Source organism: Panthera pardus, unplaced genomic scaffold, assembly GCF_024362965.1.
Source record: "Panthera pardus isolate Hobbes unplaced genomic scaffold, ASM2436296v1 HiC_scaffold_11, whole genome shotgun sequence".
Taxonomy (NCBI): Eukaryota; Metazoa; Chordata; class Mammalia; order Carnivora; family Felidae; genus Panthera; species Panthera pardus.
This window is the reverse complement of record NW_026526666.1, coordinates 97,964,001-97,990,554: the sequence shown is the minus strand read 5'-3', so window position 1 is coordinate 97,990,554 and position 26,554 is coordinate 97,964,001. Positions and strand designations below refer to the sequence as shown.

General features: G+C 51.5%; 2 protein-coding genes and 1 pseudogene across 2 annotated transcripts; all 3 read right to left on the bottom strand.

Annotated features, from left to right (window-relative positions):
• Nucleotides 1–1,342: 1,342 nt before the first annotated feature.
• NPPA (natriuretic peptide A) lies at nucleotides 1,343–2,809 on the bottom strand. Its single transcript, XM_019461410.2, has 3 exons — nucleotides 2,590–2,809; nucleotides 2,162–2,488; nucleotides 1,343–1,652 (listed from the first exon to the last, which is right to left on the bottom strand). Exons 1-3 carry the CDS (start codon nucleotides 2,710–2,712, stop codon nucleotides 1,641–1,643), a joined length of 462 nt encoding a protein of 153 aa, XP_019316955.2. The 5' UTR covers nucleotides 2,713–2,809; the 3' UTR covers nucleotides 1,343–1,640.
• Nucleotides 2,810–9,351: 6,542 nt separating this feature from the next.
• On the bottom strand, nucleotides 9,352–11,120 carry NPPB (natriuretic peptide B). The gene is made up of 3 exons (XM_019461411.2): nucleotides 10,615–11,120; nucleotides 10,123–10,378; nucleotides 9,352–9,546 (listed from the first exon to the last, which is right to left on the bottom strand). Exons 1-3 carry the CDS (start codon nucleotides 10,738–10,740, stop codon nucleotides 9,530–9,532), a joined length of 399 nt encoding a protein of 132 aa, XP_019316956.2. The 5' UTR covers nucleotides 10,741–11,120; the 3' UTR covers nucleotides 9,352–9,529.
• A 1,441-nt stretch (nucleotides 11,121–12,561) lies between these two features.
• On the bottom strand, nucleotides 12,562–18,416 carry LOC109273875 (actin, cytoplasmic 1-like; annotated as a pseudogene).
• Nucleotides 18,417–26,554: the final 8,138 nt, after the last annotated feature.

Genomic DNA, 26,554 nt, shown 5'->3' with positions numbered 1-26,554 from the left:
TGGCGGGGGGGGGGGGGGGGGGGGGGGCGGGGGCTGGTCAGAGGAATGTCGTAGAATCTGACATGGAGAATGAGGCCTGTAGGGCGGGAAAACAGGTTCGAGCACAGTTCCCTGTTGTGGGTGAACCTAGTGCCTGGGACTCTCTGCTTTTCAGAAACGGACACAAGGAAACGGCATCCTCTCCAGTGCAGCCCTGCTCCGTCACCTTGGGCCTGAATTAGAGAAAGCTGGCGGCTACTTTTTAATTATGTGTTAGTACCCAAAAGGCACATAAATGTGCGGTTCGTCAGCAAACGTTTTTTCTTCACTTTGCTCAGCATTTTGGGGAGGGGGGGAGAGAAAAAGAGCGCATGAGTGAGGGAGGGGCAGAGAGAGAGGGGGACCAAGGATCTGAAGTGGGCTGCACGCTAACAACAGCGAGCCTGATATGGGGCTCCAACGCAAGAACCACGAGATCATGACCTGAGCTGAAGTCGGATGCTCAACCGACTGAGCCCCACAGGTGCCCTGCTTTGCTCAGCTCTTAAACCCAAATGCTTTGCCCACTTTCTTAAAGTGCAGTCACTCAGCTGTGCCAAGTAACTCTCTCAAAATGTATCAGAGAAAGTTTTGTTAGTGCCCTCATTTACAAATGTGCCTTGATTTTTTTTTTTTTAGGCTCTGAGTATATATGTGCCTCCAAAAACAACAACAACAACAAAAACAAAACAAAAAACTACTGGGTGTACAAAATTGTCTATGGGGTACAAGCTACATTAGATGTAACCAGAAAAAAAAAAACCCAGATGTTTGTAAGTTTTCTTTTTAACAAATAAGTGCCCTGAATATGAGCAAATCTGAAAAATAAATGCCCTTTCAGTCTCCTGGGGCATTTCCAGGATCTGTGATAAGGCCGATGTGAGAGAGTAAACTGTGAACTGTGGTTTGTGCCCCACCTTCCACCAAAGAAAAATTTAAGGGTAAGAGGTGGGAGGGAATACAAGCAAGAATTTGTCCAAATCCACAGCATGCCACCAAGAGTGACCCTAATGTCAGCTGTGGACCCTGGGTGACAACAATGTGTCAGTGTAGGTTCATCAGCTGTCACAAAGGCTCCATTCTGGTGGGACACATTGATGACGGGGCTGGCTCTGCATGTGTGAGGGCAGGGGGCCTATGGGAAACCTCTATACTTTCTGCTTCATTTTGCTGTGAACCTTAAATGGCTCCCCAAGATAAATTCTATTATGTTTAAAAGGAAGAAGAGAGAAACCGGGCATTCTCTCTGACAAAAGGTAAATGGGTATCAGGCTGAATTCTCTTCCCAGGAAAAAGAAAGAAATCACCAACCCGAGCCTTCGGCTTCTGTCCGTGGTGCTGAAGTTTATTCATGAGTCAAACAGCTTTCAGTAATGGGTGAGCGTCTATCCTAAAATTTAATGCATAGGATGGGAGCAGAGGGGAAGCCACAATTAAACCACTTGGTCTACATTCAGCATAAAATGTGAGAAACGTTGACAAGAGGCTGCAGCTTGAATAGGGTGCTCATCACGGCTCAACTTGATGGCAATGAGATGGGACAAAGTTGAGTGAGAGACCCCAAAGGATGAGGGTCTCTCGAAGTCTGCGCAGGGCCTGGCCTGCCTTTTCCTCCCTGGCCATTATCTTCGGTACTACAAAGAGAACAGAGACAAGGTTGGCTTGGTGACCTGGCCCTAGTGGAAAAGTCAACCTCAAAGGACTGTGCTCACTTCCCAGCAGCCCCCACTCCGGCCTGACAACCCTGAGTTTCATGAACTGGTACACAAATTGCTTGTTAGAAGCTATAAGTCAACCCTGGTCATTTTCATTTAATCCTTCGGGGTCTGACAATTCTGGGGAGGCACATGAACTGCCAATCAGCAGAACAAAGGTGACTTGGCTCCATGAACATTTTAAGTCCCCAGTGCTTATGGCAGTAACTTTTTTTTTTCTTAGCATTTCCTTAGCAGCCTGTAGCTGAGAATGATGAATGATGTCATTGCCCCAAGTTGGGACACAAAATTTCCAAAAAGAAAGCTTCTACTCTGGTCTCTTTACTGCAGGAGGCATCCCCTGGTGGTGTTCTTTGACAAAGTTTGAGTCTCAGTGAAACCATAACCGCCTTCCTCCCCACTCCATTTCCACCCCCAGCTCCTCTTACCCGGAAGCTGTTGCAGCCCAGTCCACTCTGAGCTCCAATCCTGTCCATCCTGCCTCCAAAGCAGCTGGACCTCCGCAGACTCCGAGGGGCAGCAAGCAGTGCCCTCAGCTTGCTTTTCAGGAGGGCAGATCTATCGGAGGAGTCCCAGGAGCCCCGCCCAAGGGCACCCCCATCTCTCTGGGCTGGGTTGACCTCCCCAGCCCAGGGAGGCACCTCAGGGAGGGGGCTAAGAGCTGCCCCAGCTTCCTCATTCTGCTCACTTAGTACTTGTGGGGGCACGACTTCATCTTCTAAAGGCATCTTGTCCTCCAAATGGTCCAGCAAATTCTTTACAAAAAGAACACACGGGGAAAGGGAGAGGTCTCAGTGACCAGCACAGTGTCACAAAGCCCCCTGGTCCCAGACTGTGGCCCCTGTCCCGGTCCTACCTTGAAATCCATCAGGTCTGCGTTGGACACAGAGCCATATACCGGGTTAGCTCCTGTTTGCCACAGGAGCTGACACGCCAGGAAAAGGAGGAAGCTCGCGGTGATGGTGGAGAAGGAGCCCATGATGGCGTCGGTCAAGGAGTGTTCTGGTGCTTGCTGCCTCTCTGTCCTCTCTTCTCCTTCTCTCAGCCTCCCTCCGCCTGTCTCCCAGCTGCCCTGCGCCTCCTCTTTTTATAGCCCCCCAGCTCTCCAAGAGCGCAAGAGGGACGGAACCCTCCCCATTCTGTCACTTGCAGCGATAAAGCAGCTGAATGAGGGAACAGCAGAAGATGACCTTTTAAAGCTATCAGCCCAGCAGAGCCTGTCACTGCCCCCTCCACCTTGAGCAGCCCCAACAACCCCAGACCCTCAGCTGCAAGAGCCACATTCTTGTTGATTTGCCTCAAGAGGTTCCCACTTCAAAGGTGTGAGAAGAGCAAAAAAGAGTCCTTGGTTATCTCACAGTGATGCCTGGGGCTTCTTTCTCCTGGGCAACAGGACCCATGCGGAGAGGCAGAGGGTGACAGTTGGCCAGCGCCCAGCTCCCCGGGTAGGTTTTTCGGCTCAGCTGTCAGGGGCTCCAAATAAGGGCGGGAGAGGAGGAAGTGGCAGGCGGCCGGCAGCTCGGGACAAATTAGTCCAGATGCTCAAGCCGGCCTCACACCTGACTCATCAGCCGTGAGGGCAGTCCTCTCCCTCCAACTGAGCTGCCCTCACTCCTGGCAGTCATTCTCGGCAGTCAGGTGAAGAGGGAGTTATTATTTAGAATATTAAGTCAGCCGGGAACCAAATGTGATGAACATCCCAAGAACTCAGCTCCCACACGTAAACACCAAGAAAACTTTTGGGAACGCAACCATCCCTCTGCCAAGCTCCTCCTCCTTCCCCTCCACAGTGTTGAGGGAGGTGGGCACTTCGAGAGGCCAATGGTTTCATCCCTGTCACCTCGCTGATTAGAGCAGCTCAGACTCTGAGTTTGAAGTTTATGATGGCCCCAACACTCCCAGGAAAGCTCCTGTGGCGAGTTGGCTGGTGGAGTGACGGGGAGGTGAATGTGGCACCCAGTTTCCCTTAATGTCTTCCATGACCTTCCATGAGGCCAGGCGAGTGATGAGCCACTGAGGCCTCCATTTTCCTGACCCACCCCCCCAAAGAAAATTAGCAGGCAGCAAGTCTTCCCCCACCTTTTTTTTCAAGATTTTAACTTTTTTTTTTAAGTTTATTTATTTTTGAGAGAGAGAGAGAGAGAGAGTGACAGAGCATGAGCAGGGGAAGGGCAGATAGAGAGGGAGATAGAGAACCAAAGCAGGCTCCAGGCTCTGAGCTGTCAGCCCAGAGCCCGATACGGGGCTTGAACCCACAGACCGCGAGATCATGACCTGAGCCGAAATCAAGCTTAATCGACTGAGCCACCCAGGCGCCCCTCAAGATTTTAAGTAACCTCCACACCCAACGTGGGGCTCGAACTCACAACCCCAAGAGCACGAGTTGCACACCCTCCCAACAGCCAGCCAGGCTCCCCAAGGCTGCCCACATTTAATGAGCGCCCTCCGTTCACTAAGCACTGAACTCCATGTTAGGGTACTACTCAATGCAAGATGGACTTGGGGGGAAAACCCCAAATTTGAAGGGTTGAGAGACCCGTGCTAGAGCCCCGAGCAAACCAAGTTACACCAAGGTACATCGTCACAGCCTTATTTTCCCCATGCTCTACCCACCCCTCAGTGTTGCCATGAGTTAGATGAACTACCAATGTGTGCATTCTGCACACGCGTTCTCAAGTGTGAAGTGCTATCTGTTTGAAAGATGGTGAGAACGGTTGCCCGTGTTGATCAGCGGTAACATGCCCGACACCATGTGGACAACTTTAGATGGATTATCTAATTTTCATCACAGCCCCCATGGGGTGGGTAATATTGTTCTCATTCACAGAGGGGCAGAACTAAGACAGAGGTTATGTCACTTGCCCAAGGTCACTGCCTAAGTGGCGAGGCCAGGGCTGGAACCCCAGGTCTGACACCAGCGCCCGTAATTCCTAATCCATTTCACAGATGCTGCTGCCCCTTAGCATGACAGTTCCTTGCCAGCCCTTTCGGTGCGGTCTCTGATTAAACACACCCCGATCCCCACTCTCCAGGTGACCTCTGAGCAGCTCCTTTACCCTCCCCCTTCCTGGGCAGGGGGTGTGCTTGGCAAGTCCGTGAGCATGTGTGTGTGTGTGGACTACCTCACGGAAAGGGTCATCCAAGCCCTGCGACCGGCCGACACACCCGATGTGTTTCGAGGGGCTCCCCGGAAGCCAGGAAATGCATGTGCCAAGCCCCCTCCCTGGCTGGTCAGGTAGAGAGGCTGTTCTGCGGGCGGGCGGGAAATCGGGGCAGTACGAGGCCAGAGGTCACAAGAGGTATCCAGGGTGATTTTATTCTAAGACAGAAGGAGAAAGGAGCGCTCTCCAGGAACCTTATCAGGGTCAGCCGAACTCAGCTTGAAATCCAGAGTGGGTGCAACCCTGAACAGGAAGTCTGGGGGCAAAACCCTCGTATCCTGATGAGTCCCTGGAATGTGCTCACAGCTTAATCGCTCGGTTGGCAGGGTTATTATTAGCAAAGAGGATTCAGTGAGCAGCCACACTGGGGGAACTGATGCTCCTTGCTGTGTGCGTCACACGGCCGATCCCCTGGAGATGCCCTTTCAGACAGGCCTTTGAGGCGGGCGGCGACTTCCGGAAGGGCCTTGTGGCAGGTAGTCCCTGCAATAGCTCGGCCCGAGGGCCTGTGCTGCTCCTCTGTCCTGAGCCACTTCTGAAGTCTGCAGGTGGCCCGAGGAGAGGGGGAAATGCCCTTCCAGGTTCCAGAAAGAGAATTTCAGAATTTTCCCGGCTCCTTGTATTAAAGTAACCTCTCCTCTTCCGGAGTGAAGCCCGAGCAGGGCCTCAGTGTCAGTTGTCGCATTTCTTCTAGTAGCCTCGGCTTTTTGTCCGGGTTGCGTTTGGTTTTTATTGCTGTCTATTTTGTGGAAGGGGGGTGGCAAGAAAGAGCATATTCAATTTTGCTCTCCCGAGGACTTGACGTTGAACCAACTTACCACCTTCTGCACTGACAAGGCTTAGTGGAAACAGAGACCAGCCCCAGACTGTCTGATTACCCCAATCCTGGTGAAGCCTTCCATTTGCACCTGAGACAGAAAATGGCTTGATGTGAAGTTTCTCTTCTTTTCCATGCCCCGGCCCAATTTTGGGGGGTGTGCACACCGCCCGCGTGGAGAAGTTAATATTTGACGGCGTGTTTAGAAGCCAGCCTGGAGGAGTGAGGCAGAAGAAAAGCAAAGGCACAGAAAAGCAGATCCACCCCCCACCCCCACCTCTCCCACTAGCTAAAAAGTCAACAGCCTTTATTTCCTTATCACTGGAAAGAAGTTGTCTCAGTCACACAATGGAATGAGCATTGCAAATGGGGGGGAGGATCCAGAATTGGGGAGTCTCTAGCTTCTATCGCAGAGTCCCCATCTCAGGATTCTCCGCGAGGACGCTGTGGGCTGCTTCGGGGAGCCATGAGGTCCCAGGAATGTCACACATGGTCTGCAGCAGAAGCCCCAGTTGGAAGAAATTGGCAAGATCCTGCTGCACGTTTAGGGATGGTTGTTTCTGACTTTGAAAATGATGTTCGGGGCGCCTGGTGGCTCAGTCGGTTAAGCGTCCGACTTCAGCTCAGGTCATGATCTCGCGGTCAGTGAGTTCGAGCCCCGCATCGGGCTCTGTGCAGACAGCTGGGAGCCTGGAGTCTGCTTCGGATTCTGTGTCTTCCTCTCTCTGCTCCTCTCCTGCTCACATTCTCTCTCTCTCTCTCTCTCTCTCTCTCTCTCTCTCTCTCAAAAATAAATAAACATTAAAAAAAATTAAAAAAGAAAACATTCAGTCCCAATACTATCCTGACTTCTGTAACCTCAACACTTGGGACCCAGCAAAGCCCATCCACTCTCTACTTAAATCCTTTCCAGCTTTGAAGACGTGGGTTAGGGCTCCTGGGCTCTATTTTCACCAGCACATCTTTCTGGGAAGATGACAGTGATGAGCATCTACGGGGAGATATAATCTGGCAGCTTCGTTGGACAATGAGGTTGATAATAGGGAAGTCAGGGAGGTGAATGCCATGGCTATAGCTACGTGGGGGGGGGTACATTTGAAGGGGTCAGGGTCACAGGTTAGGGAGGGCCATGTTTTTTTCATGTTTATTTATTTTTGAGAGAGGCAAGGAAGGGCAGAGAGAGAGGGGGACCGAGTATCTGAAGCGAGCTCTGCACTCATAGCGGACAGCCTGACTCCGGGCTTGACCTCACAAACTTCAAGATCATGACCTGACCCTAAGTCTGATGCTTAACTGACTGAGCCACCCAGGCTCCCCAGGGAAGGCAGGTTTTAAAGGGCATCCATAAGGGGCGCCTGGGTGGTTCATTTGGTTTCGATTAAGCATCTGACTTTGGCTCAGGTCATGATCTCACGGTTAGTTGAAATTCCGCGTCAGGCTTGCTGTTGTCAGCACAGAGCCCGCTTCAGATTCCCCGTCCCCCTCTCTCTCTGCCGAACCCCACTCTTGCATGCTTTCTCTCTCTCTCAAAAATAAACATTTAAAAGAATTTTAAGGGCATCTATAGACAGGGCGTGTTTGCATTGCTCCCCACAAACACCAAACACGAGGGGAACTCAATGAGAGGTCCCTCCATTGAGGGGGGGGCTACCCACCCCCATCCTCCAACGGTCACATTTGGCTCCTTTGCTGTTCTCTCTGCGGTCCTCTTTCTCAGACTTTTGCCTGCGGAGAAGACCCAAGTAACACACGTATCATATGTACAGACCCCACCCACCTGAGCCCTACATATGGATAAGCCAGACTCACTGGGAAGAAGCGTTGGCTGGATTTGGGGAGTGGGTGTTCTGGAAAAGGCCCGCCTTCATCACCTGAGCAGAGGGGAGAGGTCACCAGCGGGCAGCGGCAGTTCACCAAACGCGGAGCCGAATGATGCCATTAGGAGGGCAATTTTCCTCCCACCAGCAAACCTGCTTCACTGACTTGGGAGGGACGGGGTGATGCAGTGGTTAGGGACCTGGGTGCTGGACCTGAACCCTGGCTCTGCCACTAACTAACTGCATGATCTTGAGCAAGTCACATCACCTCTCTGTGCCTTAGTTTCCCCCTCTGTTAAAATGAGGGTTAGTAAGAGCTCTTCAGAGGTTTGTTGCAAGGACTATAGGAGTTAACGAGACAGTAGCTGGTGCCTGATGAGGGCTTTGTGAAAGTTAACTACGCTGAGTATTCATTGCACTCCCTGGGTCGGAAACACCAGGTAAAGGTGGCTCACAGTTTTATTAGAAAGCAACTCGCTCCTCAACCTCATTTTAAAAACCTTAATTGATGTCATCGGCTGTCCAGAACCTTTGGCACACACTGGGCTGACATGAGAAACGACACAGAGACCTACCACTTGTGGTTCCCCTCGGTGGCAGCAACATTAGCTGAGAACAGCAGGAAGGTCAGGAGAGTGAAGTTCAAGGCCAGGAGCGCGGGGAGAGAGCACAGGCTCAAGAGTCACTTGGCTCTCCACTCAGTGGGAGAGCTCAGAGCATCCGTGGCCACATGCGGCCAGGTAGGGGGGCTTCGGTTTTCTGGGTCTCAGTTTTCTCATCCATCAAACGGGGATAAGAATAGTCCTGTCCCTTCTGCGGAGCTAGCATCCTAAAAGGCATTCTGGGCAAGGGGACTGCAGGAGCTGAGGCCTGGGAGCCTGAAAGCAAAGGAGTGTGGCCCGGGATGCTCGAGAGGCAGGGCGCTTGGGAAGGGGGGACCGTGGGGTACAGGGCAGCGTACCAGCAGGACTCCATGCTGAATAAGACAACCCAGTATGACTCTGGTGGTTGTTTCCTTTTCGGCCCTAGAGATGAGAGGTTTCTCTCTCTGAGGCAGAGAGGAAGTAAAGATGTGGAGCCCCCGGAAAAGGGGCACCCTAAATGCTGGGCCTTTTGTCAGACACTTCTAAACCTGGGATGGGGAAATGAAAATGCTATTGAACTCAGGGCTTTAAAGGAAACAATCACCAGGGAGAATGTCTCCGATGGCAGAATTCCAGACAGAGGGAAAGCTAGTGAGCAAACACTGACCCACACTCCCGTGTTGCGTGAACGTCTCAGGGCCCATCTGCACTCCCAGGGAGAAACTGCCAGCTTTGAAAAGCAGTTTCTGCAAAGTGTCTTGAGTGCTTGAGGTATTTGTAGACATTTCAGAACAAGAAAAACCCTTCAGGAGAAGCAGGGCACCCCTACTCCTACCTGACCAGCTCTGATGCCTTCTCCCCACCCCACCATTAGGACACTTTTAGAACCTTCAGGAAAACAAAGGCTTTGGGTTTTTTGGTGTGTGGGTTTTGTTTTTTTTTTTTAATGATGTATTTCTTCTAATGCACTAAGACGCATCAGTTTCTTTTCTTTAACATTTTTTAAGTTTATTTATTTATTTTGAGAGAGAGAGAGAGAGAGAGAGAGAGAAGGAGGAGCAGAGAGAGAGGGAGAGAGCGAGAAATCCAAGCAGGCTCTGCACTATAAACGCAGAGCCCGACAACGGAGCTTGAACTCACGAACCGCGAGATCATGACCCAAGCTGAAACCAAGATCCGGAAGGAAGCTCCACCAACTGAGCCACCCAGGCGCCCCAGGACAAATCAGTTGCGAAAGAAGAAGATAAAATGTTGACTTTATTTCACCGTGGAAAATGTGTGCTCGGAGATAAGAATCATCTTATATAAAACAATCACAATAAATAAATAAATAAAAATAAATAAATAAGAATTGCTTCAAAGGGGCTCAGGGAGTTGATGAAGAATCAGACGCAGATGTCTGTACCGGCACTTCCTCTTAATGCCTTCTCAGCACTGTGTGGGGGGGAGAAAGGGTGATGACGGCGTCAGGTGGGAAACTGAGGCAGGATCTGAGCTTCCCCACACTGGGTGTGATCCCTGCCACCACCACCCCACCCCCATCCTCGGCTGATCTGGGTGTTTGAGGCTTTAGAATAATCCCTCTCTCTGGACCTCAGTCTCCTCATCTGTAAACTGGAAATTATTGCTGCCCTGGTGATCCCGTCCTCTGCCTTTGAGGCTATAGACAGGCTGGGGGAAACCAGGAGGAAAACGTTTAGGACTCTTTCTGCTCCAAGGAGATGCAGCCAGAGAATGACTGGATTCCATCCTAAGGCGACTCTGCCCCTTTTGGTCAGCGAGGCAAGAGAAGGTGGTAGGGACTCGTGGACATAGTAACGAATGATGTCCACATTTAATATTTCTAGAAAGGTGCCCCTTGGCCCTAAGCACTGTCAGCAAGAGAGAGTAAAGCCCAAGTGTCTTCTTCTCAGAATGTGGTTCCCAGAGACAATAAACCCAGAAGTGGTTCCGATGGTGGGACCCATAGGAGTGGGGCAGGGGGATCAAGCTGGCAGGGAGGGGGCTTACCATTGCAGCCCAGGCCACTGAGGGAGCCAATCCGGTCCAGCCTCCGGCCAAAGCACCTTGAATCACGCATCATCTTGGAACTGCCTAGTCGTCTCAGGGCCCGGAGGACATTGTCATGGGGCGCAAGGACCCGCGCAGGGGGTTCCTCCTGGGCCTCCCAGGATTCTGCGGGGCTGTGGCCCTGCTGGAGGGGTCCCAGGGCCATCTGGGCTTCCTGCAGCTCTGAAACTGTGTCCCGCAGACCGTCCAGCAGCTCCTGCAATGCGTGGGGACAGCCCCAGCCTCAGCAACCCGCACCTGGCCAAACCGCCCTAGACGGAGCTGAGATGAACCAACCACCTTAGGTAGGGGTCCTGGCACCCAATCCGGTTGCTTTCTAATCCCTTATCACTAATTCGCTAGGGGGGCTGAGGACCTTTTGGGACAAGAGCTCAGGACCCGTTTAACTGCTGCTACCCACAGCAGCCTTTTCGCAGGCTGAAGCTCTCTCACCTGTATTGCGGACGCTTCCGAGGCGGGGTCGGGGCCGCCCAGCGGGTGGGAGCGACCTCCTAGTGGCGACAGGTGCAAGAACAGGAGGAGCAGGAGGGCCCGGAGCAGCGCCGTCTTGGGGTCCATGTCACCGGAGAGAAAGAGATCGTTGCCGCTGCCGCTGCGCTGTGTTCCGGGTCACGTCTCACCTCCTAGAGGCCGGCGGACGCTCTCCCGGATCCTAGGACAACCTCGGCCTTTTATCCCGGGCCTGGGGTTATCTCTGATTTATCGGCCGCATTCCGGCACGCTGAGCTCAGGGCGGGGGAATGTACCCCTCCGCGCCTGCGACCATACTCGCTGGGGTGGATGCTGGGGAGAGCAGGCCTTGTATAGCAATGGGCCCGGCCGGGGGGGCGGGAGCGCGCGGGGGACACCAACAGGTCCTTCGCCTCGCGCTGCCTCCTTTCCTGCAAAACTCCCAGGGCCTCTCCTCCCCACCCCCAACCATTCTCGGAGAAGGCAGACACAACTCCAGCGTTCCGAGGCCCCACGACGCAAGTGCGGGGCGCACGGGGTGACTCAGAGCCAGAACAGTCCCAGCCAACCCCCCCCCCCCCCCCCCCCCGCCACCGGAGCGCGTCTTCCCTCCCCTCGCCTGCCTGTAACCCGGCACAGGCTCTGCTCTCTGCACCCTGCGCCGCTGCGGGTCTTCAGGGCACCCTGACCGCTGTCCGTGGTTCTGATGGTTCTGAGCAAACTCAACCAAGAGGTCTCGCTCTCCTCAACCCAGGTCTGGCCGGAAAGACAAGCATGCAGCAGGGACCTTTGAGACCCCTCCCCACCCTCTCACAACTGCCTGCACTAGGATGCTAATTCTCCAGTATCATCTGATTAAAAGCCTGGGTATGACAAGGAACTTCTGGAATGCTGACCCTGCTTCCATCCCTTAAACGGTAGAACTGATTTGGCTGGAATTTTGAGAGGCAAGGCCCAGAGATGAAGTCATCCAGGAATGCCTTCTATCAAACCTCCTCCAGGTGCCAACACTTCCTCTCCCCCACCAAGCCAACACGTGACGGAAAAAAGCAAGGATGACTGGAAGATGGTTATCTATTTGGTGGGACACTACAGGTATGAGGAGTGCCCCTCCCCAGTGCCTCCCTCATCTGACCATCCGTGACCTAATTCCCATTAGCAGATGGTCTGGACCTCCCATCTGTGATTGCAAATGAGGGTGCAAGGAAAAATGGCCCTGGGAAGAGACACAGCAGATTAACCACCCCCCCCCCAAAGCGTACATGACTGATGTCACCACCCCTTCCAGATGCCTTGTGTTGACAAGCAGCACGATGAGAGAATGGGGTATGGGCGATGGAAAAAAGGCAGCAAGGGGCAGAAGCAGTGACCTCTAAACAAATCTTACCTTCAAAAAATAGCATCTGCCAGATATGTGAGAAAAATACTGTTTATTGTTTTTTCATTTTTTAAATGAGGGAACAGGGGCACCTGGGTGGGTCAGTCGGTGAAGCATCCGACTTGATTCGGCTCAGGTCATGATCTCACAGTTTGTGGGTTCGAGCCCCGCGTCAGGCTCTACTCTGAATCCCTGCTTAAGATTCTCTCTCTCTCTCTCTCTCTCTCTCTCTGCCTCTCCCCTGTTTGTGCTCTATAAACAAACAAACAAACATACTTATTTTTTTAAAAAGTGAGGAAACAGAGCTCAGAGGAATTAATATGCTTTCTTAGTTAATGACTAGGAAAGCTTGGGTTCCAACCCAGGCAGTCTGATTCCAGACCTGACCCTCTTAATCACCACCAGGGTGATTGCAAGGGGTTTCTACTAAAAGAAAAAGTAGATTAATTTATTGTCATTTCCAAAGGTAGAGAAAGCTGTGCCATGAGGAATGTGTAAGTTGGTGGCTGTATGCAAGAAAAAGGATGTAAAGTGTGGCTAAGATGACCATTTTACAGATGAAGATGGGGGGACAAGGGGTAAGAGCTCCATAAAGATGCCAGTCCTGGGAAGATTCTGGGGGCCGGAGTGTGTGCGTATGTGTGTGTGTGTGTGTGTGTGTGTGTGTGTGTGTGTGTACATACACCACAGGAAGAATATCCAGAGATTAGTGAAAGTGAAAGAGAAAACAAAATCCAGTCAAGTGGCAGAGCTGGTCAGAGGGTCAGAGGCTGCTGAGAATGTAGGGTCCCTCATGCTGACGTTAGAAGTAAAGAGTTGGGGGGCGCCTGGGTGGCTCAGTCTGTTAAGCGTCCGACTTCAGCTCAGGTCATGATCTCATGGTCCGTGAGTTCGAGCCCCGCGTCGGGCTCTGTGCTGACAGCTCAGAGCCTGGAGCCTGTTTCGGATTCTGTGTCTCCCTCTCTCTGACCACCCCTCCCACCCCGTTCATGCTCTGTCTCTCTCTGTCTCAAAAATAAATAAACGTAAAAAAAAAAAAAAAAGAAGTAAAGAATTGGAAGCAAGACAGAGTCCATCAACCAGCATCTATCAAGAAATGACCCGGGGCACCCGGGTGGCTCAGTCGGTTAAGCATCTGACTTCAGCTCAGGTCATAATCTCTTAGTTCATGAGTTCGAGCCCCGCGTCGGGCTCTGTGCTGGCAGCTCAGAGCCTGGAGCCTGCTTCAGATTCTGTGTCTCCTTCTCTCTCTGCCCCTCCCCCACTTGTACTCTGTCTCTGTCTCTGTCTCTCTCAAAAATAAATAAAATGTTAAAAAAAAAAAAAAAGAAATGACCCTGCATGTAACCTGAGCCTCACTTTGCTCTTCTGCAAAATGGACACATACTCCCTCCTTTCAAGGACTACAAGAGAGAAAATGAAGTCTGTGAAAAGCCCAGGGCATCATGGGAAGAGACAAAGAATTAGGAATACAATTTCCCTGAAGGAGATAGTGATCTCACTGGGAGAAGAGTCAGGCCAGGGAAACAATTAAGTGCTAAGCACTCTGACGGAGCCTCCACCTGCCCCGGGGGTGGGCCGGGGGGATTGTAGAGGAGATTTTAGGGAAGACACAGGACTGGATACATCCTTCAGGACCTTCTGTCCAGTGAAGAACAATGTATTGTCAATCAGCTGTCACACCAGATCATCCCCACGAACACTTATGCGCACCCCCTGTGTGCCACACGTCTTCCACTCCTATTAAGTGGAGCTTGTACCACTATGTCGCAGCATTACTGTACAAGGGTTAAATGAGATGGTATATGTCGTAGACTGCACAATTTTCCCCAAAGATGTCCATGTCCCAGTCTCCAGAAACTGCGAATATATTGCTTAATATGGCAAAGGAGGCTTTGTCTATGTGATTAAAGATCTGGAGGTAGAAAGATTATCCTGGATTATGGGGGGGTGGCTAATATAATCACAAGGGTCTTTATAAGAGGGAAGCAGGAGGATCAGGGTCAGAGAGAGAAAAATGGAAGGATGGAAATGGAGATCAGGTATGAGAGAAGATTCTACACTACAACTGGCATCTTTGAAGATGGAGGAAGAAGCCATGAGCGCAATTGGCCTCTAGAAGCAAGAGAAAGCAAAGAAATGGTTTCTTCCCTAGAGCTTCCAGAAGGAACACAGGCCTGCCTGCCAGCACCTTGAGTTTAGCCCATTGAAACATACTTCAGGCTTCTGATCTCCAGAACTGTAGGGAAATAAATTTGTTATTTTAAGGCACTAAGTTCGCAGCAATTTGTTTCAATGGTAACGTGCGATTAATCCAGTATACGCAAAATGCCGAGCATAGTGCCTGGTACTTAATAAGCTTCCGTAAAGGTGGTTGTGGCGGCAATGTTGGTTCTTACCAGTGTCAAACCTTAGGCGCTAGGTGCTGGCTACAGAGAAAGAAAGAAGCCCCTTAATTCATTCAACAAGCCTTTATTGAACGCGTGGGGTCTCCGTGGTCTGGAGCCCGGACTCTGAAATCAGACTGCCTAGATTCAACAGCACCTCAACCTTTTGCTACTTATGGGATCTCAGGCAAGTTACCGCGCATCTCTTCATCTTTTCTCATGTCTGTGTTACATGGTTGTCATGAGGAGGGATGAGACTGTGCAGGCAAAACTAAGCTTTCTGCTAGGAAGTGGGAACACAGAATGAACGAGACAAGCTCTGCTCTTGGGGAATGCACAGTGCAGGGAGAAAGATGCAGTCACAGACTCCCCAGGGTGGTGTGGCCACCAACACTGGAGAGTCCTGGGTGTGCTCCATAAGCACAGCAGGAAGACTCAGTCGAAGGGGGAGCTTCCCGAAGAAGTTATTACTGAGCTAAGGCTTTGAAGGATAAGAAAGAATTATCCACGGGGGTGCCTGGGTGGCTCAGTCGGTTAAGCGTCCAACTTCAGCTCAGGTCATGATCTCGCGGTTTGTGGGTTCGAGCCCCGCGTCGGGTTCTGTGCTGACAGCTCGGAGCCTGGAGCCCGCTTCAGATTCTGTCTCTCCCTCTCTCTCTCTCTCTGCCCCTCCCCTGCTCATGCTCTGTCTCTCTCTCTGTCTCAAAAAATAAATAAAAACATTAAAAAACAAAAGAAAGAATTATCCATTAGAAGGAAGATGAGGAGGGCATTCTGGGCAGAGCTGAGGGCTGCTTAACTGACCAACTACCACCTCTAGTCTCTTAGTGTGGGCTGCCTTATAGCAAAATACCATAGATGGGGTGGTTTATAAGCAACAGAAATGTATTTCTCATGATTCTAGAAGTTGGAAAGTCCAAGATCAAGACTAGTAGATTCCATGTCGGGTGAGAGCCCTCTTACTGGTTCGTAAGCACCGTCTTTGCCCTATAACCTCAACTGGCAGAAGGGACAGATGAGCTCTCTGAGGTCTCTTTTAAAAGGGCAGTAATCCCATTGTGAGGGCTCCACCCCCACGACCTAATCACCTTCCAAAGGTCCCACCTCCTAACCCCCTCACATTGGGGAAATAGGTTTCAACAAATGAATTTGTGGGGGAGGGGACACAGACACTCAATCTATAGCATCTAGGCTCTTGTCAGAAGGGAGAAGACGCAGACAAGGAAAGGTTTGGGGCAAATGTGCTGAACTACCTCTCCTCAGCTCCCCTCTGACTCTGACCTCCAGCCCTGGGCAGCCAGAAAGGGCAGCACAATGAGAGCACCGACCTCCGGGGAAAGGGGAAGGAGGAAGCAAGGCACACTGTCCAGGGGGTCCACAGGTGGTAAGTCTCTGCCCGCTGTTGTCTCATGGTGTGGCTTTTATGCACGTCCTTTCTCTGCTCTGGGACTCTGTTCCCCCTTGTGTAGAATGAAGGAATGAAATGAAGATTTCTCACGGGTGCAAAAGCCCTGTGAGAGTCAGCTGCCCCTCGTTCATGGTTAGGTCTGCTCGCCGGCTCCCAGCCCCTGCTGGTATCTGCATCTTCTGTGACTCTTTACGCTTTCTCCAAAGGCCAGAAAATGTCTGCAGAAGAGCCATCAGATCCTTCACAGCTGTGGCATCAATGCAGGTGTGTGTGTGTGTGTGTGTGTGTGTGTGTGTGTGTGTGTGTGTTGGGGGTGTTTTGGAAACCAGCATGAGTTTGTGAGTGTGCAGCTCTTCTTTGCTGTGAAGCGAATCTCTAAACTGATGGTTATCAGAGGGAAGGCTGAGATCAGTAGCCTGGAAGAAAATAGCTCTTAATTCTTCCCATCCCGTGTCCAGCCTCACCAGCAGCATCTGAGCGTAATTTCTATCTCTATAGAAATGACATTTCTCATTTCTATAACCTCATAAGGGAAAAGAGTTCTGAAAGGGTCGCCTTATCCTTCCCACCACCTCCAGGAAGGACTGCACCATATTGTCCCTCTAGCTGACACCCCGGTGAGATCATTAGAGCTCCTGGCCCCAGAAATGCCCAAAGTTAATCTACTTCAGCCTTTGCAGTTATATGAGCCAGTAAATCTGCCCCCCCCCACCTTTGTGCCTAGACCAATTTAAGTTCGATTTCTGTCACTTCCACCCCAAATCTTCCTGACACAGTCCCCAAAAGAAATTGCACACCTTTTTCTTAGAAAAGTTTCTTGAGAACAAGGTATCACAGCGCTTAGTAACAGCCTAAAGTCTGGAGCCTTTGCAAACAAAATTGCTGGGCACTGTCTAATTTTTTTTTTCTGGTTTACTGCAGAACTTTATTTTCCTCACGCGATGATGTAGCGCTGGGGCCTAAAGTTCTCACATGACAGTAGAACACCAAAATGTATCGTCATCTCTTGAAGAATTGAGAATTGCATACAAAAACCTTACATAAATTAAAAGGAGGAATAAATGTACAGGTGTAAATGCAAACCATTTTTCAACTCAGGGCAAGTAACACCCCACGGCATTCTGGCAGGAAAACACCAGTTAAGAAAGCAAAGTGGAGGGGCGCCTGGGGGGCTCAGTCGGTTAAGCATCTGACTCTTGATCTCGGCCCAGGTCATGATCTCACAGCTTGTGAGATCGAGCCCCGCATTGGGTTTTGTGCTGTCAGACCGGAGCCTGCTTGGGATTCTCTCTTTCTCTCTCAATCTCTCTTTCTCTGTCCATGCCCTGCTTGTGTGCTCTCTCTCTCTCTCTCAAAATAAATAAATAAACTTAAAAAAAAAAAAAAAGAAAGGAAAGTAGACAGGGGGCACCTGGCTAGCTCAGACAGTGGAACATACGACACTAGACCTCGGGGTTGTGAGTTCAAGGTCCATATTGGCTGAAAGGATTACTTAAAAATAAAATCTAAAAAAAAAAAAAAAAAAAAAGAGGGGCGTCTGGGTGGCTCAGTTCGTTGCGTGTCTGACTTCGGCCCAGGTCATGACCTCGCGTTTCGTGAGTTCAAGCTCCACGATGGGCTCTGTGCTGACGGCTCAGAGCCTGGAGCCTGCTTCGGATTCTGTGTCTCCCTTTCTCTGCCCCTCCCCACCCCCTCAAAAATAAATAAACATTAAAAAAATTTTTTTTTAATTTTTTTTTAACGTTTATTTATTTTTGAGACAGAGAGAGACAGAGCATGAATGGGGGAGGGTCAGAGAGAGAGGGAGACACAGAATCCGAAACAAGCTCCAGGCTCTGAGCCATCAGCACAGAGCCTGACGCGGGGCTTGAACTCACGAACCGTGAGATCATGACCTGAGCCGAAGTTGGCCGCTTAACCGACTGAGCCACCCAGGCGCCCCTAAAAAAAATTTTTTTAAGAAAGAACGGAAGTGGGTCCTAAGGCTCAGACTTTCCCAGCCCCATGGGACCAGCAAGACGGAAATGACAACCAGATACGTGGTGGCCCCACCAGGCAGCACCGTGTCAGCGAAGAGGTCCTTCCGGATGTCATATCATGACAACTTCGTGATGGAGTTGAAGGAGGTCTCCAGGATTCCCCAGGAGGGAGGGCTGAAAGAGCGCCTCGGGGCAGCGCTGATGGTGATCCCCACCTGTGGGCAGCTCATTGCTTTTCTCCAGGGAGGAGGATGACAGGCTGCTGGCCAGCTCCCGCACCAAGTCCAAGGTGACATAGCACATCATCTCTGTGACGTCATACATGATTTCCCACTCGGCCACTGTGCTAAAGCTGTAGCCATGCTCCAAGAGGACGTTCGTGAGGTAATTCATCACGTCTTGGGCAGCCAGGTCCAGACGCAGGGTGGCCTGGGCAGGTGTGCAGTGTGGGTGACCCCATCTCCAGAGCCCAGGACAGCACCAGTGGTGTAGCCAAAGATCTACAGGGACAGCACGGCCTGGATGGCCACAACCACGGCAGAAGTGTTGACAGTCTCGAACAAGCATGGGCCGGACCAAGGAACAGCAAGTGCAGAGGCCCTACAGTGAATCTGGCACATTGGAGAATGGCTAACAGGCCAGCGCGGGGAGTGGAGGGAGTGATAAGAAATGGGCTCAGAGACGGGGCGCCTGGGGGGCTCAGTCAGTTAAGCATCTGACTCTTGATTTCGGTTCAGGTCATGATCTCACAGTCATGAGACTGAGACCCACGTCAGGCTCTGCGCTGACAGGGTGGAGCCTGCTTGGGCTTCCCTCTCTCTCCCTCTCTCTGTGCCCTTCCCCCACTTGTGTGTTCTCTCTCAAAATACATGGACAGACTTTAGAAGAAGAAGAAGGAGGAGGAGGAGGAGAAAGAAATGGGCTCAGAGAGGTAGTGATGTTTCCACAGTGCACAGCTTTCTGGTTAAGACCTTGGCTAACCTTAGCTGGAGTGAGATGGGGGCCGTCGGAGGGTTTCAGGTCAGAGAGGACGTGCTCTGCCTCACACTAAGTGTGGCCCTGCCCGTTCCGGGGAGCTGACCCCAAACACCTTCTTTTCTGCTTCTCCTCATCAGGCTGGGACCCTGGGGCCCCTCCTCCAAGCTGCTAAGTTTGAAGCATTCCTACGGGCCCCCTGCGTTACCCTAGCAAGGGGGTGAGTGGCAGCTTCCCCCCTCCCTGATACCTAGCGTTCTCTGTTTGCCTTTTCAGGTTCTCAGCGCCTCGTTAACAAGTTTATACATTAAATTCTCTCTGTTAAAATAACTGGTGTGGTTCCTGGTCTCCGACCAGCCCTTAGCAGTAGGCCCAGCAGCAAGGCTTCCCCGGGAACAAGGCCTGGTCTCCAGCCTCAAGGACACCCCCGTAAGGCGGTAGGAAGGAAAGTGCCACCCGCACGTTCCCAGAGATGCCATTACAAATTACCCCCCGGGGGGCGCCTGGGTGGCTCAGTCGGTTGAGCGTCTGACTTTGGCTCAGGTCATGATCCTGTGGTTCATGAGTTCGAGCCCCACGGTGGCCTCCGTGCTGACAGCTGCTTGGGATTCTCTGTCTCTCCCTCTCTCCTGCCCCTCACCCCCCTCAAAAAGAAACACTTTTTAGAAATTACCACAAACTAACCAGCTTAAAACATCAGGAATTTTCTCAGCGTTCTGGAGGCGGGAAGTCCAGAATCAAAGTGTTGGCTAGGCCACGCTCCCTCAGAAGGTTCTAGAGGAGGATCCTCCCAGGATGCTTCCAGCTCCAGGTGCTCTTTCGCTTATAAATGTATCTCTGCCTCTGTCTTCACGTCACCTTGTCCCCTCTGTGTCTGTCTGTGTCTCAAATCCTCTCTCTTTTTCCAAATGTTTTTTTTTTATTTTTTAAGTTTTTATTTATTTGCTTATTTTTGTTTTTGAGAGAGAAAGAGAGACAGTACAAGCAGGGCAAGGGCAGAGAGCGGGGTGGGGGTCGGGGGGACAGAGGATCCAAAGTGAGCTCTGCACTGACAGCAGAGAGCCCCATGCGGGGCTCAAACTCAAGAACCGTGAGATCATGACCTGAGTCAAAGGCAGACAGCTAACCGACTGAGCCACCCAGGCACTCCTGTGTATTTATTTTTGAGACAGAGAGAGGCAGAGAGACAAAGAATCCCAAGCAGGCCCTGTGCTGTCAGCATAGAGCCTGACGCAGGGCTCGAACTCACAAACCACGAGATCGTGACCTGAGCCAAAATCAAGAGTCCCTTAACCGACTGAGACACCCAGGTGCCCCACTCTTTCTTTTATAAGGATAACCTGTCATTGGACATCGGGCCCACCTCATATCTGGGATGACTTCATCTCAAGATCTTTAATTTCATTGCATCTCCAGAGGCCCTCTTTCCAAGCAAGGTTACATTCACGGATCTCAGGGGTCAGGACGTGGACAGATTCTTTTGGGAGACCGCCATTCTCCGTAACGCAACCCCCAACCCCACCGCCAAATGTCGGTCTTACTGTCCCACGTTCTCTGCTCACCTAACGCCCTGGCCTGCCTCCCGAGTCCCTCATGGTGGGCCCCAACTCACTTTCCACTTCTCCTCTGGGCATAGTCTTTATACCTACACGCCCTGAACCGACGGACCAGCAGTCCTTGAGACCCTAGGCCCTTCACACTGTGGCTGCTTCCTCCATCTGGAAAGCTCTGCTCAGCTTGGCATCATGTTTTCTATGATGCTGGGATGCTGGCTTTGATCCTGCCAACCATACCCTCCCCCTACCGTCCCCCTCATGAATGGCTTGGAGCAGAGTGTTCACCCGAGACCCAGATCATGAATGACTGTCCCAGAAGACGCTAGAAGTTGTATTTCCTCCTTCCCCTGTGCCTCCCAGAGCATCTGGTGCGGACCTCCATTGACAGGCTCCTGATACTATAGCGTAATTATTCAGCGGCTGTCTGTTTTCCCTGCCGGGGTGGGAGCTGCACAGGGCACGGGTCAGATTTACCCATTTTGTATCTGAAATGGCTGGCACAGGTCTGGACACATGGAAGAGGCCTCCTTAGACATGTGTTAACCCAGAGATACGCAAATATGTCTGTTTGTGGGGCACCCTGGTGGCTCAGTAGGTTAAGCATCAGACTCTTGTTTTATGCTCGGGTCATGATCTCGCAGATCGTGGGTTCGAGCCCCGCGTCCGGCTCCTTGCTGCCAGCTCAGAGCCTGGAGCCTGCTTCGGATTCTGTCTCTCCCTCTCTCTCTTCTCCTTCCCCGCTCGTGCTGTCTCTCTCTCTCTCTCAAAAATAAATATTTAAAAAAAAGAAAGCGCGTAATTCAATAGCTTTTAGTATACTCGCAGATAGATGCAGTCATCATAGGCAATTCTAGAGTATTTTCGTCACCTCAGAAAAAAACACCTCCATGCCCTTCAGCCATTATCCCCTCCCCTCTGACACCAGCCCCAGGCAACCACTAATCTTCCTGTCTCCATAGATTTACCTACTCTGGATTTTTCATATAAATTGAGATCATAAATGTGTAACCTCTTGTGTCTGGCTTTTTTCACACGGCGTAATGTTTTCAAGGTTCGTCTATGCTGCAGCCTGTATGAGAACTTCGCTCCTCCTTATGGCCAAACAATACTCCATTGTGTGGACGTCTCACGTTGTGCTTCTCCATTCTTCCGCCTTTGCAGTTACTTCCGCTGTTAGGCTATCGTCAACGAACATTCACGCACAAGTTTTTGTGAGGCCGTACTTTTTCACCACTCTTGTGTATATACCTAGGAGCGGAGTGGATGGGCCATCCAGTAACTCTGCTCGATCATTCGAGGCATTTGTACATACAATTATCTATAACATTCCTATATATAAGTTTTCATATAGTTCTCAATGTAGCTAAAGAGCTGTCATATTTACTCTTTTAAATTTTTTTCAATGTTTATTTATTTTTGACACAGAGACAGAGCATGAACGGGGGAGGGTCAGAGAGAGGGAGACACAGAATCTGAAGCAGGCCACAGGCTCTGAGCTGTCAGCACAGAGCCCGACGCGGGGCTCAAACTCATGGACCGTGAGATCATGACCTGAGCCGAAGTTGGATGCTTAACCGACTGAGCCACCCAGGCGCCCTCATACTTATCCTTTTAAATGGTCGTTTTATAATCCACTGAATTTTGTATTCGTAATGTCATTATTTTCTAATTTGATAGGTAGTGCCTAGACTTCTTTTTCGTTAGTTTAAATGACGCCGCTATAAAAACCTTTACACATGTAGGCCTTTTGTCCTTTTGGGTGTGGGTTCCTCTTCCTCCAACATGTAGACGTTTGGGGCCAGATCCTTCCTGGTCGGGGTCAGGGGCGGGGGGGCGGGGCTGTTCTGTGTACCGTAGGATTCTTAGCAGCATCCACGGTGTCCACTCACCACACGCCAGTGGTGTCCCTCTCACGCAAATAATGAAGGCCAAAGGTGTGTCCAGACGTTACCAGATGTCCTCTGGGGGAGCAAAATCCCACCTGGTTGAGAACCACTTCTGTATTTCACTAGGCTACGTGCCCAAGAAAGAGTTACCGAATTGAAAGCACGAGCATTTTCAGGACTCTCAATGCTGATGAGGGGCTGGCCCCCCAACTGGACTGTAGCAGCTGACAATCTTTGTCACAAGGCTCAAGAGAGCAGAGTCAGGGACCCTCGTGAAAGTGGTGGGGGTGTCTGCGAAAGAGGAGACCTTACACGCGGGGAGAGAATGGCTCCCTACTGCTGCGCGCACACCTACAGGGGGCACCGTTCACACGGCAGTCCCTGGGAAGGGCTGCGCGGGGCACATCTCCGAGCAGACGTTGCTCACTTCCGGGGCGATGTGAACACAGCAGCCTCTAACTCCGGGGGGGTCACTCTGAAGAACAAGCACATCGTGGCTTAGATCCTGCAGGCTCTGGAAATGGAAAAGGGCAGGGAGGGAGGGAAGGAGTGGAAAACAGAAACGGCCACAGGAGAGGAAGAGGGAGCCGGCCAAGCCCGGAGGGTCACATTCATGAATGGCTTGGAGTGGGGGGGGGGGGGGGGGCGGGCACACGTGAGGCCAAGATCATGAATGGCCGTCCTGGAACTTCCACATGAGAGCTATTTGAGGAGAGAACACTCTGTGCCTGGGGAGGGTCACACAGGAGCAGGGCCACGTGCGGGGGAAAGAGCTCTGTGACACTCCCACTGCCGGAACAGGGCACCCAAGGCCTTCTGGTTGGCTCTTCTCCCTCAACACTACTCCCCAGAGAAGGGGGCAGTCCCCAGGCGCCTCAGAGTTCCAGGCCCTCCGAAGCTAGCTGCATCCTCCGGGACATGTTTGGGGACCTGTCCCCGTGGTCAGAGCCATGTTCCCTCATTTAAAAGGGAATGATGTGAGGGGCTGGGAAAGTAGGTCGGGGGTGATAGGAAGATCAGACAGGGGCCATTGTGCTGGGTTGAACTGTGTCCCTTAAAATTCATGTTCTCCCAGAACCTCAGAACATGACTTTATTTGGAAATGGGATCCTTGCAGATGTCATTAGTTAAGACGAGATCATACTGGAATAGGGTGGGTCCTAATTCCAATATGACTGGTCTCCTTATAAGAAGAGAAGAGACAGATCCAGACAGACAGGGAGGGAGGGAGGGAGCAATGTTAAAAACAGAGGCAGAGTTAGGAGTTAGGAGCCATGTGTCTAGAAGCCAAGGATTTCCAACAACCACCAGAAGCTGGAAGAGGCAAGGAGAGATCCACCCCTAGAGCCTTCAGAGACAGCCCAGCCTTGCCGACACCTTCATCTCAGACTTCCAGCTTCCAGAACTGGGAGAGAATAAATTTCTGCGGCTTGCAGCCATCCAGTTTGTGGTGCTGTGCTGTGGCCACCACAAGAAGGAACACAAGCATCTTGGGTTTACAAAGCGTCTTTGGCCTGGGCTCCTGGGTCCTTAGGTTTATGCCGTAGGTCTCCGGGCGGCTTAGGCTTTGATAGGACAAGGTAGGGTCTGGGTTCCGGGAGTCAGCCTGCCTGAGATTTGGAGTTTAGTCCCGCCTCTTCCCTCTGTGGCAGATGGCCACAAGATCTCCCACGGGACATGCTCTTCCTACAACGGGATCTGTAACTCTCCTTCCGTCCGAAAGAGGGTCCACCACGTTCCCTCCTCTGGAACCTGGGCAGGCTCAGGGTTATGGCAGAAGTCACACCGACTTCTCAGGCTAAGTCTTGGAAAGTGAAGCAGCTTTTGCCCTGCTCAGCAGATCACTTGTGCTGGAGGCCAGAGTCAGCATGTGAGGAGTCCCACTGCCTTGAGGCCACCATGCCATGAGGAAGCCCAGACCAGCCCACCTGGAGAAGCCCTGAAGCCCCACGAAGAGAGAGAAACGCCAGGCCAGCCCCACCTGCCCCAGTTCCAGCCACTGCCTGTCTGCTGTAGCATCCAAGACCCTGAGTCAGAAACCGTACAAGGCCTTCCCAAACTCTCGGCCCACAGAAACCCTAAGACAGAATAAAATGAGTGCTGTCATTTTAAGCCACTGAATTCTGGGGTGATTTACTACACAGCGATTGATAACCAAGGGCTAACTGTATATCTTGGGCAAACCACTTTAGCCTCCCTTTGCCCGTCTATATTAGCAGCACCTACCTCAGGGGGTGATTGAAAGATTAAATGAAATAATATATGTAGGGGCACCCAGGTGGCTCAGTCGGTTAAGCATCTGACTTCGGCTCAGGTCATGATCTCACGGTTCATGGGTTCGAGCCCCACATCGGGCTCTGTGGGAAGGGGTGGGGGTGGGGGACAGGAGATACAAAGTGGGCTCCGTGCTGACAGGAGCAAGCCCGACGCAGGGCTTGAACTCATGAACCATGAGATCATGACCGGAGCTGAAGTCAGACACTCAACTGACTGAACCACCCAGGTGCCCCCTCTTTTTTCTTTTTTTTTTTAATGTTTATTCATTTATTTTGAAAGAGAGAGAGAGAGAGCGCCCATGCACATATGCAAGGAAAGGGCAGACAGAGAGGGACAGAGAATCCCAAGCAGGCTCCTAGCTGTCAGCACAGGGCCCAACACAGGGCTCTATCTCACAAACCATGAGATCATGACCTGAGCCACAATCAAGAGTTGGATGCTTAACTGACTGGGCCACCCAGGTGCCCCCTGTTTTCGTAAGTCATTAAGTTTGGGCTACTTTGTTACACAGCAACAGCTAACTAATACAGGTAATGCTATAATACAGGTAGATATTATCATCTCTGTTCTATAGATGAGGAAATTAAGGAAATAATTCATCCCTTCGGCAACTGTTTACCGAGTGTCTACTCTACGTGGCACTGCCTTAACACTGGGGCCAAACAGGCACCAAAGAATATAGGACTCCCTTCCTCACAGAGCAGGAGGCCTGAACCTGCTAAGTCATTTGGTCTCGACCCACAGCAAAGTGACACAACCGAGGTTCAGCTTTTATCCATCTTGCTCTAATTGTGTGACCCCAACACCCAGAGATTCCCCCCCCTCCACATACAAAGTGATTCCTGGGAGGCTGATGTGCTCACCTCCCACTGCCCACACCCGAACTGGAGGCCAGAGAGACAACTCCCCATGGAAGTGTGGATCCTTCCAGGGGTACAACCTGTGAACAGGACAGGAAGTCCTGCCCCCCTCCACTGCTCTGTTGCGGGGGGTCGGGGGGCTGTCAGGCACTTGCCACTTGAGAGGAAACTCTGATGAGGGAGGAAAGTGACAAGAATGTCCCCAGGTGGGGACACTTAGGGATAAAGCCGACCGACAGCTTTTCCGTTCTTCGGCAACCACTGTGGTCATCTCAAGAGGATCGTTTTGGTTGCATGATGCCAAGCAGCTCTTGGCCAGAACTCCAAACCTGCTAAAGGTCATTTAGCATTCATGGTCACTGACAGATGACTCCTGCTCTTGGGGACCCACCAGTCTGTTCTGCTCTTTCCAACTCCAAGGCGAGGGCCATAGACGAGTCTTTCCTTCTAGAACCACACGGCTGCCTCGTCGCCTCAGGTCCCAGCTGCACAGAGGTGCCCACTTGTGCCCAGAGAATGGAGCCCATGCCACCAGGACAGCTCAGCCTCAAAAATAAACAAATGAATGAATGGGGAGCTCTAAAATCACCCATTTCCAACCCCTCAATTTAAATAGAAAGAGAATCGGAGGCCCAGAGAGGTAAAGCCGTCGTTCCAAGTTACGGGATCAGCTTCTTACCTTCCTCCCTCCTTTCCTCCCTCCAACCCTTCCTCCCTTCCTCCTTCCCTTCTTCCCTTCCTTCCTTCTTTTCTTTCCTTCCTTCCTTTCTTCTCCCCTGTGCTCACACATACACCAGGAGCCCTCTAAGGGGCCCTGGGAGACAAGCTAATGTTCACTGAGCACATAGCGGGGGTCATGAACGGTTCTACACGCTGAAGGTAATCATCATGTCATTTACAGTGAGGAAGAAATGAGCAGAGCCGGGGGCCGAGCAGCACGCCATAAATGCTCACTCGTATTTTTATTATGCTGGGGTGCAGAAGGGCCAGGTGCCTTGCCCAATGCCCCTGGTGGGTGAATTGTGGCAACAGTGTCGCTGTCCCCCACCACTCAGTCCCCGGGGGCCTCTGGGGAAGGCTCAGGGAATGTTCCAAGGCTCCGGAAGACAGGTTTCCCCTTCAGGACTCAGGTGCTCAGAACGGGGTCTCTCTCCATCGCTTTTATTCAACACCTTTGCGTTGAGCACCTACTGTGTGCCAGGCACAGGGGCCGACT

Excerpts from the sequence above, each read along its gene's own strand:
- NPPA (XM_019461410.2), bottom strand. The coding sequence starts at position 2,712 with ATGGGCTCCTTCTCCACCATCACCGCGAGCTTCCTCCTTTTCCTGGCG. Across the intron at positions 2,489-2,589 it reads CAGACCTGATGGATTTCAAG|AATTTGCTGGACCATTTGGA; the intron begins GTAGGACCGGGA and ends CTTTTTGTAAAG.
- NPPB (XM_019461411.2), bottom strand. The coding sequence starts at position 10,740 with ATGGACCCCAAGACGGCGCTGCTCCGGGCCCTCCTGCTCCTCCTGTTC. Across the intron at positions 10,379-10,614 it reads CGGAAGCGTCCGCAATACAG|GAGCTGCTGGACGGTCTGCG; the intron begins GTGAGAGAGCTT and ends CACGCATTGCAG.